The 15169-nt window shown below is 44.7% G+C and overlaps 1 protein-coding gene across 1 annotated transcript; it reads right to left on the reverse strand.

The window, feature by feature from the left end:
* Positions 1-1349: 1349 nt before the first annotated feature.
* SMKR1 (small lysine rich protein 1) lies at positions 1350-8398 on the reverse strand. The gene is made up of 2 exons (XM_027101952.1): positions 8034-8398; positions 1350-2400 (listed from the first exon to the last, which is right to left on the reverse strand). The coding sequence occupies exons 1-2, from the start codon at positions 8034-8036 to the stop codon at positions 2206-2208; spliced, it is 198 nt and encodes a 65-aa protein (XP_026957753.1). The 5' UTR covers positions 8037-8398; the 3' UTR covers positions 1350-2205.
* Positions 8399-15169: the final 6771 nt, after the last annotated feature.

Below are 15169 nucleotides of genomic sequence, written 5' to 3' on the forward strand. Positions count from 1 at the left end.
CTCAGCGATGTTATCCTGCTGTGGACAAGATCAGAAGGCAGCAATGCACATGCCACTTCCCCAACGTTCCCATAAACACAACTGCTCAGACACGAGCTCCTGAACCCAACCAGGTGAGGCAGAGGAGGGCCTTAGACATCCTACACGTTCAGAGATTCATCAAGTCTTTCAGCATCTGGTGTGTCAAGTCTTTCAGCATCTGGTGCGGCAGCATGAACTAGAGCAGTATCTCCAAGGGTCTGGTCCAGCAGCAGCGCAATGTGGGAGTTTACCGGAAACACAAATTCTTGAACCCTGCTCTTCCTACTGGGTAGGGCCCAGCAATCTGCGCTTTCAGGAGTCCTCATGTGACCACGGTGCACACCCAGGTTTGAGAAGGACTGGACTAGAGTTGGTGTGTCCACAAACAGAAACTGCTCGGATCCAGCCCAGCAATCTCAGCAGAGTGGGAAGGTGGCCCTGTTTCCCAGGTCTGTAGACAGAACAGAAAAGATCCCTTCAGGTTAAGAGGAGGACCAAGTTTCACCTGAGCTGAGCCAGGGCTCCTCTGGCAACCAGCCAAGGGCTCACATTCACTCCGCACAGATGGTACAGCTAGACAAGTGTCATCCCCAGCAAACTCATGTGGGTTCTGAGCACCTCACTTCTCTGGCACAAAGATTCACGGGATTGCCTTTTTTCTCTGATATTTATAAAATCCTGAGTCCTGGGTTATAGACTTCCTTAGCAAGCTTCATGAACGTTTGAGATCCTCACAAGGCAGTCTGTGACATTGTTATAAGTAATTCAAACAAACTAGATCGTCTCTGGACTGGTGCTGCCTAGAGGAATCAGCTTCAAGCTCAGAATTGTGAATGGAGACAACAGCGCAGGTGTCAGCGCCAGGGGAGGTGGCAAGATGTGCCAGGAAGACAGAGCAGGAGGCAGGGATGGGAGGCTATGTGATTTAGAGATGGTGCTTACACTTAAAAATGCCTTTCCTTCCAAGTTTCACATTTGGGGCTGAGCAGAACCAACTGCAGTTTTCTCTTTTAAGTGTCTCCACACAGGCTGGGGAGATCCCAGAATATCATCAGCAGAATGCCCAAGGCAGGCTTCCCTGGTGGCGCAGTGGTTAAGAACCTGCCTGCCAATGCAGGGGACACAGGTTCAAGCCCTGGTCTGGGAGGATCCCACAGGCCGCGGAGCAAGTAAGCCTGTGTGCCACAACTACTGAGGCCGCGTGCCACAACTACTGAAGCCTGTGCGCCTGGAGCCCATGCTCCACAACAAGAGAAGCCACCACAATGAGAAGCCCGCACACAGCAATGAAGAGTAGCCCCCGCTCGCCGCAACTAGAGAAAGCCCGCGCGTAGCAACGAAGACCCAATGCAGCCAAAAATAAATAAAATAAAATAAATAAATTTATTAAAAAAATAAAAAGAATGCCCAAGGCACATTTCTAGCACCAAATCCAAAACTCAGAGTCAGCCAAGTTTAAAAGAAAGTCTGCAGAAGGTGGGAAGATGTAAGTGTGTAGAAAAAGACAAAGAAGAGTCGGGTGAAAGAGAAAGGAGGGACCAGTGCTGACTGGTCCCCTTCTCCCTGTGCTCCAACCACTGACGCTATCAGCTCATTTGAGCCGCTGTTCCTGCACACTAGCAGGTTCAGAGCAGGACTGACAACCCTGGTCTCTACCACTGTCTGTGGCTAATTCGAATCAGACAGGAGTCAGACCTCTGAGAAGAAAATTATAGAAACAAAATATTTATTATTTTTCCAGAAAAAGATGACGAAAGGAAACTGTGCCCAAAAGAGGGACACATAAGCAAATTCTGTGCTTTTTGCCATGTCTTCTCTAAATAACAGACCCCCTTTGGTAAAAGAAAACAACTCATGCAAGCTAGAACTGCCTTTGGAGAGCGAGGTTTAATTCTGACCCAGACTTATAATAATTTTTTAAAGTCCTATCAATTCCATCACCGTGTGGGAATTACTTGGATTTTTTTTCCCCCTCTTCTAAAAAACCAAAGTGGCTCACCATACCCGGGTTTAGCTGAGGAAGTAAAATGCATTTAGCATTAACTACCACTGAAAAGCACACTTAGCTTGCATCTCAAATTGTCTTCAGTAAAGTCTGTTTTGCTTGCAACAGTGGTATTATCCTGATTTCTCTTCCCCAAGTTCTGTCCTCTGTAGTAGAGAGAAGCTGGGAAACGGTCTGGCTTAAGTCTTGTTTTTCCCCTTCTTTGACTTGGTAGCGCCTGGCCAGCGGAAGCCGCGCAGGTGCAGGCAGCCAGCGATGTTGTGGGCAATGTAGTAGAGGTTCAGCATCGCGGCGGGGCTGAGGATGTCCACTTCCGGTTTCTTCTGCTTTTTCCCACGGGGCTGGCTTCGGCCTTTTCTTTTCCCTTTACCTGGCTTTCAAAGACAGGTATATATACGGGGCGAAAATTAGCTTTTATAACATTGACATTATATAATTTTCAACATTTCCTACCGAACTTAAGAAAAAAAATTCCTAAAAGGAAAAAAACTGTGACAACAACAAAAACTTGAAGTGGGAAGAGAAGTCATATGCAGTCTGATTCAACAAATGCCTTTTAAGACCCCCAGTTTAAAAGAGATCCAACCTGATTCAAGCGCCCAGAGACTGGGAGAGCAAGGCGGAGAAACTGAGGTACGACTCAACACCTAGATATTGTGGGCTGTGTCATTCAACGAGAGGGTGAACTATAACGAGGTGACCCAGGGCGAGGAGAGAAGGCGAAGGGACAGAGAGCTCTGAGGGGAATGAGTGTATGGGGAAGGGAAGGCTGGTGCCAAGGGTAATTCTCATGGATCATGGCTCCCCAACTCTCACACACCTCCCCAGAGAAGACACTCTTTTAGCAGAGAAGCAGCATTCTCCTGTTTCCTTTCTTTCAAAAAGAAAACAAAACAAAAACTAACCACCCCCTGCCGCCAAGAACACTAAAAAAAAAAAGACCCAACCTAATGCAACTAATGTGTGGACCCTGCATTTTGATTAGAACAAACAAGCAATGAAAAGACATTTTTTTAGGCAATTGAGGACATTTGACAATATCGAGTAATTGTTAATTCTATTAGGTCTGACAATGGCATTGGGTCATGGAAGAAAATGTTCCCACATTTCAGAGATGCACACTAAAATCTGTAGGCATGAAATGAAAGAAGGCCTGAGATTTGCTTTAAAATACTGCACCTTCCTCATCCCCCTCCCCCCCAAATAAAGTATAGATGAAGCAAATGTGGCAAAATGCTTATAATTTCTGAATCTGAGATATGGCTATATAGGGATTCATTTTAGTATTCTATTTTTGTGCATGTTTGGAAATTTTCCTAATAAAAATTAAATTAAAACAGATAATTAGGATCAAATACATCTTCTGGCATTTGTTATGCCATAGTCTCTACCTCAATTAAACAGTCACGAGGATTAAGTGAGGCACGAACATAAGGCACTTACCCCGTGTCTGACACAAAGAAAGCACTCAGTGAAGGATGTTGCCATCACCTTTATCACTGCTAATCCTCAGAGCTGTGTTTCAAGGGAGGGAGGTATCATTTCCGTCTTAAAAATGGAAATGCAGAGGCTCTGCAAGGTCCCAGTGCAAACCAGCATCCACCAGGCTCAGGGGTTGTGCTCTGGCCACAAGCACACTGCCAGGTTAATGCCCTCCCGGCAAAGGAATGGCTACCATCCTAACCGGGGAATAAACTATCTCCAAGGTTTTGCTAGAGCTGCATAAAGCTGAATGGAATTCTCTATGTCCTATGACCCACCCATACAGAAAATAAATGATGGGAATGCATTATTGAAAAAGTGTCTCTTCTAGGCAAGGGAGAGGAGGAGTGTATAAGTTATCAAGAATGCCTGCAAGGGCTAAATGTTTGTGTAAAATAGATGTCCTGTTCATAGCATCTCACTTAAAAAATGTCCCAAGTTAAACAAAGAGGAACATAGCCAATGTGTTAAAAACACTAAAATACATTTTGTGAAATGAAATGGAGGACACTCCTAGATTCAAAACCCAGAAATGAAGATGAGATATATCTTGCAACACAGTGGCCCAGCTTCTGTGAGGAAATCCAAATGAAGAGAAACAATATGGAGTCCCATATGATAACTGCATCTCCTGATAAAGCATCACCTTGGGGTGTGGGATGTGCACTGCCATAAGCTCTTAAAGATTTTGAGTCTTGGCTTCCTTTCTGATTTTATACTTTTTTGCATGTCAAACACGCTTGACCTGGAATAAATGCCCCCAATAATGTGTGTGTTTTAATCTCTAAAACGGTTTGAGAACTAAGATCCACACCAAAGTTTGACATTTTTATTCAAAGTTCTCTTCTTTTTGTAGATGATTCTAAAATTCATATGGAAATGCAAAGAACTCTGAAAAAGAACAAATTTGAAGGACTAATACTACCTTATTTCTAGAGTTATTATAAAGCTTCAGGATGCAGACAGTATGGTACTGGTATTAAGATTAATAGAATAAAGTGTCCAGAAATAGATCAACACATACACAAACAATTGATTCAACTGATTTTCAACAGAAGCGCCAAAGCAATTCAGCAGAACAAGGATAATCTTTTCAATAAATGGTGCTGGAACAATGAATAACCATTTGCAAAAAAATGAACTTCGATCCATATTTGCACCATATGCAAAAATTAACTCAAATGGCTCATAGACCTAAATATAAAACCCAAAACGATAAAACTTATAGAAGAAAATATAGAAAAAAACCTTTGTGACCTTGCGTTAGGCAAAGATTTCCTGGGTATGATATCCAAATTGATGTCTGTGAAAGAACAAATTGAATTCAACATCAAAATTAAAACTTGTGCTCTTCAAAAGATATAGTTAGAAGAATGGTAGACAAAGCCACAGATTGGGAGAAAATATCTGCAAATCATAAGTCTTGAATGTGGGTGATGGCTTAATGAGTGTATGCCTATGCCAAGCTGAAACTGTACATTTTAAATATGCACAATCTATTGTACATCAATTATACCTCAATAAGTCTGTTAGGAAATTTTTGTAAGGGAGTGAAAGTTTTCAGTTTCTGAGCTGGTTGGTTGGTTGAACACAACTCTATAGCTCTTGACTATTCCTGGGCGCAGAACACAGAGCTCCTGACTTAAAACTCTCCAAACTCCTTAATGAAGACCATTCCTTCTTTCTAGTTCCCAAACTCCCCAAGCTCTTCCCTGATCCCTCCTCTTCCTGCAGATCTTCACAGAGAGCATAATTTGTTTCTTACCTTTGTGCTAGCCTCTGCTCAAAAACCACCTCTTCAGAAAAACCTTCCAGACATCATGCCTCTATTCTATCTATAATTAGGGTGACCATAGAATTTATTGCCCAAAACAAGGCATTTCAACAAACATTAACTGGCACTGTCCCAGGCAAAGGGGGAGGAGGTACAGATGGTCTCTTAAAAACCCTCCCAGGGCTTCCCTGGTGGCGCAGTGGTTAAGAATCCGCCTGCCAATGCAGGGACACGGGTTCAAGCCCTGGTCTGGGAAGATCCCACATGCCACAGAGCAACCAAGCCCGTGCGCCACAACTACTGAAGCCTGTGCGCCTAGAGCCCGTGCTCCGCAACAAGAGAAGCCACCGCAATGAGAAGCCCGCGCACCGCAACGAAGAGTAGCCCCCGCTCACCGCAACTAGAGAAAGCCCACGCGCAGCAACAAAGACCCAACGCAGCCAAAAATAAATAAATAAAATAAATTTAAAACAAAACAAAAAAACCCTTCCCAGCAGTGTCACTTTCTATCTCCTTACCCTAAGCATTCACTATTTAATAATATTTTTTTGTTTGTGTATTTATTGTATGTTTCCCTAACCAGAGGTTTTGTCTATGAGTTCATTGAACTTTCAGGACCTAGAACAATGTCTGGCATATTGTAGGGATGAATAAAATATGCTGAGTGAATAAAATGCAACTCAGGGAAAGCAAATGTAGATTTCTCCCTCTCTGGATTTTAAGATGCCTCCTTCATTCATTTAACAAATTTTTAACAAATACTTCCTGTGCATGAGGTCTCATGTTAGATGGAGAGAAAAGCAGATCTGGGCTCCCGCCCTCAAGAAACTTACAGTCCAGTGAGGGGGAAAATCACAAACACATTTAGTCACCAACTATGCTGTGAAGGAAGCCCAGGGTACATGGCATTATGATGACATGGGATGGGCAGGGAGTGACCCTCGTCTGGGACATGAAGGAAGAAGGATTCCTGAAGAATGGCCTGTGGGCTGAGGGGTAGGGAATTCCCAGGCAGAGCAAACAACCTTTCAAGTCAAAAGGACCAAAAAAAAAAAAAAAAAGGTCAATGTGACTGGCCTGTAAGCAACAACCATGGGGGCAGTGAGAGGAGTTGAGGCTGGAAAAGTAGGCAGCGTACAGCTGTGGCCTGTAGGCCCCGCAAGCTAAGGTTTGACCTTTATCCAAGGAGCAGTGAGAAGCCATCAGCTTAAATGGCTTTACTTATTAAACCATTCTGCTTCAGTTTCCTGGCCTCTGAAAGAAAATGGCAGTGTCAACCATGTGAAGTAACCAGGGAATAGCTCTCAATTTAAATCAAGAGCTATTTATTTAGTGCTTTTACATGCAACACACTGGGAAGAAACACAGGTTTACCAAACACATTTCTATACTACAGTCTAATGGGGGTGAGGATTAAGACTTTCCAAGAAACAGGCAAAGCACAGTAAGTGAGGTGCAGGAGGCTACGGATGCTTAGGAAGCAACAGGGGAGCAGGAGGTACTTCAGAGGTGGGTCCGTCTTTAAGTAGATTGATCATTCGAGGTGGGGAAGCTGCAGAAGACTTCCAGAAGAATGTAGGTCTATGTGGGATGTGGTTTTGTTTTTGTTTTTTAAAGCAGAGAAGATAATATGGTAGATAAAGCTCAAGTGGTTGAGGCCCCCTTACCAAGGGCTCCCAGCGCCAAGCTCAAGCAGAGCAGTGCCTAGTTCAGCAGACAGTGGAAGTCCCTGAGGACCTGGTCACAGCCATTATGGGTTGATCAAACTGGCAGGGAAGAACAGGGGAGATGGACAGCCCCTGAACAGTGATAGGGGGCTACTGCCAGAACCAGGCAGGTGGTAGTAAGGAGGGCCTGACCAACAGTGGCAGGCAGGTCACAAGAGACTGGATGAGGAGTCGGGAACAGGAATGCTTTCGAGTTTGCGGCCAGGAGGATGAACGTGCCATTGGGAAATGCAGAGATGGTAGTGGTTAAAAGAGCTGGATTTTGAACACAGTTTGAAAAGGCTCTCTGATGGAGAGATCCAGCAGGAAGTTGGAAATGAAGGTTTGGCGTCAGTGGGGTTTGGTTTAAGATGTAGCTCTGTCAGCCAACGAACTTGGGGTTCAGATGGAAGTAAGGATGTTGCAAGATTTCCTGGGCAGAAACCCAAGAACTCCCTGCACAAAAGGTCTCCTTCCAAAGCCTTTCCTCAAACTGAGGTTGGAAGGAAGAATCACTCTCTACAGCGGGCACTCTGAGTCCCACCAAGGCTTATTTTCTAATTCCGTAATCCACCGAGAGGAATCCCACCTGGGACCCTAGCGGGGGCAGCAGAAGCTAGATGCCTGGCAAGTCGCCGTTGGCACATACTGGCGCCCTGGGCATTTATTTTCTGGGTGTGAAAATTGCTCAACAGAACCAAGGGACTGCAACCAACCAACCAACCAACCTTCTCTCTCTCTCTCTCTCTCTCTCTCTCTCTCACACACACACACACACACACACACACAAAGGGCTCAGCCTGATTCTGCGGTTGCCATCCCTTTGGGTGGGCGCAGACCACCTAGCAAACCCCTCTCCCACCTCATCTTGACCCAAAGCGTTCAGATCACTGGACTGGACACCACCACCAACGCGAGGAGATAAAGGCACCAATCTCGTGGCGCGGGCAAATCTTAGTAAAGCGTGCCTCTACGAGGCAAACGGTATTAAATTAATTTAACAAGAGCCTGGGAACCTCTTACACTTAAATAAGACGTGTATTACCATGGTAATGCTTTCTCAGTTGAGCAGGTGAGTGTGGCATAGATTCCTAATCCTGAAAGAGACCCCAGTTCTCCGCGTCGCTTGGGGTCGGCGCCCCCGCGCCCATTCCTGCGGCTCACGGGACTGCCACCTCCGCTCTCGCCCCCGAACGGCCGCAGATCCGGGACCTCGCCACGCTTCTCAGGAGCCCGCTCCCGCGGCGCGGCGCCAGGAGGCCGAGGCGCTCAGGGGAGCCCGGCGGGGTGAGGCGGCAGTCAGCCACTCGGCCGCCGCCACTACACGCTGGGACACCCACCGCAACGAGTTGCGGGCTGCGCGTCTCTGACGAGCGCGCCTCGCGGGCTGAGGCGCCGGGCTCGCGGGTCCCGGCGGGCGGTGAGCAACACGCCGCGCGGCGCGCGCCGCGGGGGGCGGGGCCGCTCAGTGTTTACCTGTTGCCAGGACACCGGGGCCTGGCGCCCAGCCGTTGGACTGAGCCCGGCCCGCCCAGCCCGCCCGCAATCGCCTTTGTGAGAGCGGCCGCCGTCCCCTGCTGGCCGCGCCGCCCTGGCTGGGCCATTTCACCTCGCACGACTGCAGCTAAGGTTGCGAACGCCCGGAACCCGGGCTCCGCGCGGGGGAGGCTGGCTTTGGGCGACCGAGGAGGGCGCAGGCGAGCTCCCGGCCAAAGCCGGCCGGGCGGGCGATGCTACGCGTGTACCGTACTGACCTTGGAGTGGGCGGACTCGGCTGTGCGTGAGAGCTAGGTCACTCACTGGCTGACGTTGGAGAAGTTATCGAAGACTCCATGACCGTTTTTGGAAAATGAGATAAAGCCTTTGAGGATTGAAATGAAAATAACATGGGGAAATGTTTGTAAAAGAGCCTGTAATAATACAAACATTACAAAATGTTTTGTTTTGTTTTGTTTTGCGGTACGCGGGCCTCTCACTGTTGTGGCGTCTCCCGTTGCGGAACACAGGCTCCAAACGCGCAGGCTCAGTGGCCATGGCTCACGGGTCCAGCCGCTCCGCCGCATACTGGGATCTTCCCGGCCCAGGGCACGAACCCGTATCCCCTGCTTCGGCAGGGGATATCCTCTCAAACACTGCGCCACCAGGGAAACCCTACAAAATATTTTTTAAAGGCGCCTGAAAAAAGTTCTCATACCCGTCGTAGGATTACGCAAGGATACAGTAGATTCAGTTATGCTTCCAACCTTGAGTTCATCCTGACATCCTCCTCCCCGCAGGAGAATATACAGTTTAGGAGCTGGACCCTCATTCATTTTAATGACTCATTTCTTTTTATTCAGGTTATTAGGCATCTATCATGTGCCTGACACTCAGTTTTGGGCCCTGGGAATTCAGCCCCGAACACATAAAAGTTTTTTTTTGGTGGGGATGTCAAATGGGGGACGTGGCAGACATTAAAGATGATAGGTGCAACAGGATGTATTACATTGGGTGTATTAAATTGATACGATGATAGCTGACTACTCTTTTAAACTGGTGAATGGGGAAGGTCTCTCTGAGGTTTAACTGAGATTTGGGTGATAAGGAGGAGTCAGCTATGCCAAGGTCAGGGGACAGGACATTGCAGGCCCAGGGCAGGAGGAGGAGACTGGACCCAGAAGCAGGGATGGGGTCCTGAAAGGCTCTGCAACCAAGGGTAAGGTGTTTTTTTGTTTTCCTTCTTTTGATTGATGACCTCACTTCCAAAGGGGAGTATTTATGTACCAGGTTCTCATGCATTTGCTTTCTCTAATCATCAACAAAGCAAACCCAAGTTCCAATGACTTTTGTCTGGTAGTTTTTTTGAATACATAGGCCCTTGATATGGCAAATTCTCCTGCCTTCTGCCTGTGCTTTCTCCTCTGCTGGCGCCTTACTCCCTGGGTAGGGGTGGCTCACACTCCCTGTGTACACTTCTTTGGGTCATCACAACTCTCTCAGGTTAACCCCTATCGGGCTCACTCCCAAATCTGTTCTAGTCCTGCTTTTCCTGAGTTCCAGATTGGAGGTCTGAAAAAAAAGACAGAAAGCACAAGAAAGCACGATTTGTCAGTGGACAGGTGAAACATAAAATGAACGGTCTAGTGACAATTGGTACAACTTCAATGGCAGCACCATCTTCCATTGACCAAATGGGTCTTCAGCCTTTGCACTGGAGAAAGCCCTAGCATTGACCTGAAGGGAGGTGAGGAGGGCTGCTGGGGGGTGGGGCTGAAAGGCTGACTTCCTTATAACAAAGAACGCAGGTTACTGTTAGAATCAAAGGAAAATGTCATTGACAACATAAGCATTTTTCTTAAACACCAGTCCACTTAAGAATCTCTTTATGTTCAGCACTTAAGATCCGTTTATTCTACAAGAACCGAAAAAATCTTCCTGTATAAATTGGAAGATGATGTTAAATTTAGATAACTATTCAAACTCACATTGGAAAAGTACTAGTTAATTTTATGTTTATGAGTACACATCCTTATGTCTTCTTTATAAATAGTAACATTAACTGTGCTGTTCTTTAAAAATAAATTACCAGAATTAAAGTGCACATTCTTAGAATATTCAAACTTAGAATATTCTATCACTATCTTTGTTAGAAGTTACATTTAAAAATTCCTATTTATTCCTCTCTACTCTGGTGGTCGCTCTTCCTCCCTCCCTTCCTCCTTCCCTTCCTTCTCTTTTTCTTTTTATCTCATTAAGTTCAACAGTATAGCACTGTTCACTTCACCCAGTATAGCCCTCATTTTGAAGAGGAGGTTACAGAAAAAATAAAATGTTCTTTGTAGATAATCTCTGGCCAGTTACTAGGGTCCCAGCAGTGAGAACCTTGGGGTACAGTAAGACCAGGCGGGGCAGACTCAGGAAACTATCTAGAGCAGGGGTTGGCAAACTCAGTAAATATTTTAGGCTTTTCAGTTCTCATGTCCTCTTTTTTCCAACTACTCAACTCTGCTGATGTAGAATGAAAGCATTTTATAGACAACATGTAAACAAATGAGTGTGGCTGTATTGCAATAAAACTATTATGGAAACTAAAATTTGAATTTCATAGAATTTTCATGTGTCATAAAGTATTTTTTGTCTATGGATTTTTCCCCTCAACCATTTAAGAATGTGATAAAAAACCATTCTTAGCTCACAGGCTGTATAAAAATGTTGGTGGGCCAGTTTTGGCCCATGGGCTATAGTTTGCTGATCCCTGAGCTAGAGAATTTAAATGCTATTTATTATTCTTGCTGGGGGATTCTTTAATAGGGAGGGGAATGAGGTGGAAATAACTAGCAATTTTTGAACACTCATGTTTAACAAGCATTATTCTAAGCACTATTATATTGACACATTTAATCCTTAGAACTCTAGAAAGTAGGTAGTGTTATTATCCCCATTTATGGATGGGGAATCTGAGACATAGAGAGATGAAATAACTAGTCAGTTATCACACAGCTAATGGAGGCAGAGCCTGGGTATAATAACTCACCAAGTTGGGTCCAGCACTGTCAATCTGAGCCCTTATGCTGCACGGCCTTTCTGGGTAAAACATCTCACATCTTCCAGCAAAGACATATTTTCACAGGCATCCACATGGAGAATCTTTGTCCTGACAGCTCCATTAAGCATTTGAACAAAAAGTTACAGAATGTTCAAAGTAATGTTTCCATTTGGAGGCAAGGGGACAGATGGCGCTATCTTATTTAGTAAGAAAGTCACAGTCACCAAAGGTGTTTGAGCAGAGGTGGGATGACTTTTGTACTCTTGCAGTTCCTTTGAAAGACTTTATTTTCTTTCCTATAAAAGTAAAAATTTTAAATTCTTCCTTTTTAAAATTTAAATCTGGCTAATTACTGAAGGAGCAAATAGGCTGAACATCTCCCCATAGCCCACTCAGGCCCAATCTCATTCCATTTACAGGATCTGGGGGTGTCTGAATGGCCAGAAAAACTGCTTGTAGGAAATTACATTTCAGATTGCTTTGGCCTATTGCTATGAGAACTGAGTGAATCTCCCTTCACCTCATCCACCACCACAACATACACACATGCAGACGCACACACACACACCCTATTCTTCCCATCTATACCCTTTCGTATAACATTTCTTCCTAGCTAGAAAATGTCTGAAAGCAGTGTTAGGGAAGAATTATCTGATTTAATTATTTGATATATTAAATTTATAGTCATAGAAGAGAACATTGATATAGAAAAATAGATCTCCAGGATAAATGATAAGAGCAAGAATAGAACAGTACATTGTGCTTCTAATTGTAAAAAAAAAATGTCGATGAGGAGGAGATGGGTATTATCATGGGGATTTTCTGAAAGAATAAAAAATAGAAAAAAATATTGGCAATGATTACTTCTGGGGAATGAGACAAGAGATCTGGGTTGGGAGATTACATTTTTCTTTGTGTACTTTGAAAATCATTTGAATTTTTTGCATGTATCTTAACAAAAATACCAATACATAAATGTATTCTTCAGTTTTACACATGTTCCCTCATGTCATATCCTGTACCCAAGCCTAAAACTCTTTCTTTACTTGAATCTCCTTTGACTACATCAATAGCTGCAAGTATTTTCTGGATAAAAATAACTTCCCTGGGTCTTGCCTTAAACCTCTAATACTGATAAGAGTAAATGAATCAATATTGCTATTTGTTAGTGTCTGATGAGTTTTAGTGGGTTGAATGGTGGCCCTCCAAAAGGTATGTCCATGTCCTGTCCTCATCCCTGAAACCTGTGAATATGGCAAAAGATAAAGATATTTAGATTGCTTCCCTGTTGGCGCAGTGGTTGGGAATCTGCCTGCCAATGCAGGGGACACAGGTTCGAGCCCTGGTCCGGGAAGATCCCACATGCCGTGGAGCAACTGAGCTCACATGCCACAGCTGCTGAGCCTGCACTCTGGAGCCCACGAGCCACAACTACTGAGCCCACGCACCACAACTACTGAAGCCCACGGTCCTAGAGCCCGTGCTCCGCAACGGGAGAGGCCACAGCAGTGAGAAGCCCTTGCATCGCCATGAAGAGTAGCCCCCGCTCACCGCAACTAGAGAAAGCCCGTGCGCAACAAAGATCCTATGCAGCCAAAAAAAATAAATTAATTAGAAAAAAAAGTTAAGGATATTTAGGTGGTTACAGAGCTCATCAATTATAGCATCCAATGAGATCAAAGTCGTGAGTTTGATTGTTGTATGAACAAGTGTCATTTTTGTTCCAAAAGCACAGGTGAACTTTTTTTGGGGGGGGGGGGGCGGTGCTGCACAGCTTGTGGTGTCTTAGTTCCCCAACCAGGGATTGAACCCAGGCCCTGGCAGTGAAAGCACCGAGTCCTAACCACTGGATAGCCAGGGAATTTCTCCACAGGTGCATTCTTAATCTCAGCTAGTTTTATTGTAAATATGGGTCATCTCAAGAAGGACTAGAGGAATGAATTCTAACTTACCACTACTTGGGGGAAAAACAGAAACCATCAAAACACTTGTCTTTATATAACAATGATTAATAATTGTTAGGTGGAAGAGCTGGGGATCTATGGGCAAGAAAGGTCAAGAAAGCCACACTGCAAGTATCAGCATAAAGCACTGAAATGAGTGTTTTCAAATATTCACTGGAAAGCTGTTGATATTCTCAAGAAGAATCTCTAGGGAGTTCCCTGGCGGCATAATGGTTAGGGTTCCGGGTTTTCACTGCCCTGGCCTGGTTCAGTCCCTGATGGGGGAACTGAGATCCTGCAAGCTGTGCAGTGTGGCCAAAAAAAAAAAAAAAAAGGAATCTCTCAGATAGTCCCACCACCAATCTCAAGAGCTCCCTGGGAAGCTGCTCTGACTCACTGTCTACCCATATGCAACTTGCCTCCCTATAGGTAGTATGCTTCTCTGGACCAATGTTAGGCTCACCTACGTGAACTGCTTTTTGCCAGTGGACTATGAGCAATCTAACTTGTGCCACATCCAAGCAGGAGCTTTATTTATTTATTTATTATTCTGTGAGTAGTGTTTGTTCAGTTGGAATTTCTTCTTTTTTTAAAAAATATTTATTTATTGGCTGCGTCAGGTCTTAGTTGCGGTGCACGGGCTCCAGAGTGTGTGGGCTCTGTAGTTGCAGCACGCCAGCTTAGTTGCCCCGCAGATTGTGGAATCTTAGTTCCCCAACCAGGGATCGAACCCAAGTCCCCTGCATTACAAGATGGATTCTTAACCACTGGACCACCAGGGAAGTCCCCAAGCAGGAGCTTTAAATGTGTTTTCGTGGTACGGTTTGCTCTTTTGCTCCTGCCCTTCACTATGAGAACAGTATGTTCCAGGTAAGGGCTATTCCATCAGCCTAGTGCCAGAATGAGACAACATACAGAGCAGAGCTAATCTAGCAAGTCAATTGAGTTGAGTAGAGCTGCAGCTGCTTGCCAGAACCAAGAACAAGAGAAAAAGGTTTGTCATAAGCCACTGAGATTTTGCAGTTGTTTATATCAGCCTAGCCCCAGGGAATACTAATGCAAGATTTTATATATTCATCTCTCTAATTATACCCTTCCTTTCTAGATCTAATGTCTTGATTCTCTTGTGTTGAAGAAGTTAAAGACCAAATTTCTAACTCCAGTACAATTCTTTTTATTAAAGTACTTCAGTAGAGAAACAGTGTTATCAACAATCAACACAAACTTTACTGAAATATTCACAAATAAAAATCTTCTACTTTATAAATCACTCAAATAATGTTCTTCTGTGTTGTAACAGTAATCACCATTGGAGGTTGGTTACTCTGATTTATTCCTAACCACACACATGTATTCTCAAATTGGGAGATTCAAATCAGTTACTGTACCATATGGGGCTGGCTATCAGTACCTGAATGCTAGTCCCAGAAAGTCAGTAGAAAAATGATGTAATTTGAAACTAATCATTTATCTTTGGTGCCTCAGTTTTTCCATCTGCACTGAGAATTTCCCTTAGAGAAGATTTATTAAAAAATATGAAATGTTAAAGTTTAGCATACATCTATGCCTTGGAAAGAATTCACGTGCTTTTTTTTTTTTTTTTTTTTTTTTGTGGTACGCGGGCCTCTCACTGTTGTGGCCTCTTCTGTTGCAGAGCACAGGCTCCGGACGCGCAGGCTCAGCGGCCATGGCTTACGGGCCCAGCCGCTCTGC

This window comes from Aethalodelphis obliquidens, unplaced genomic scaffold (assembly GCF_003676395.1).
Source record: "Aethalodelphis obliquidens isolate GAN/ISIS:26980383/991018 unplaced genomic scaffold, ASM367639v1 scaffold5, whole genome shotgun sequence".
In the NCBI taxonomy this organism is placed as follows: domain Eukaryota; kingdom Metazoa; phylum Chordata; class Mammalia; order Artiodactyla; family Delphinidae; genus Aethalodelphis; species Aethalodelphis obliquidens.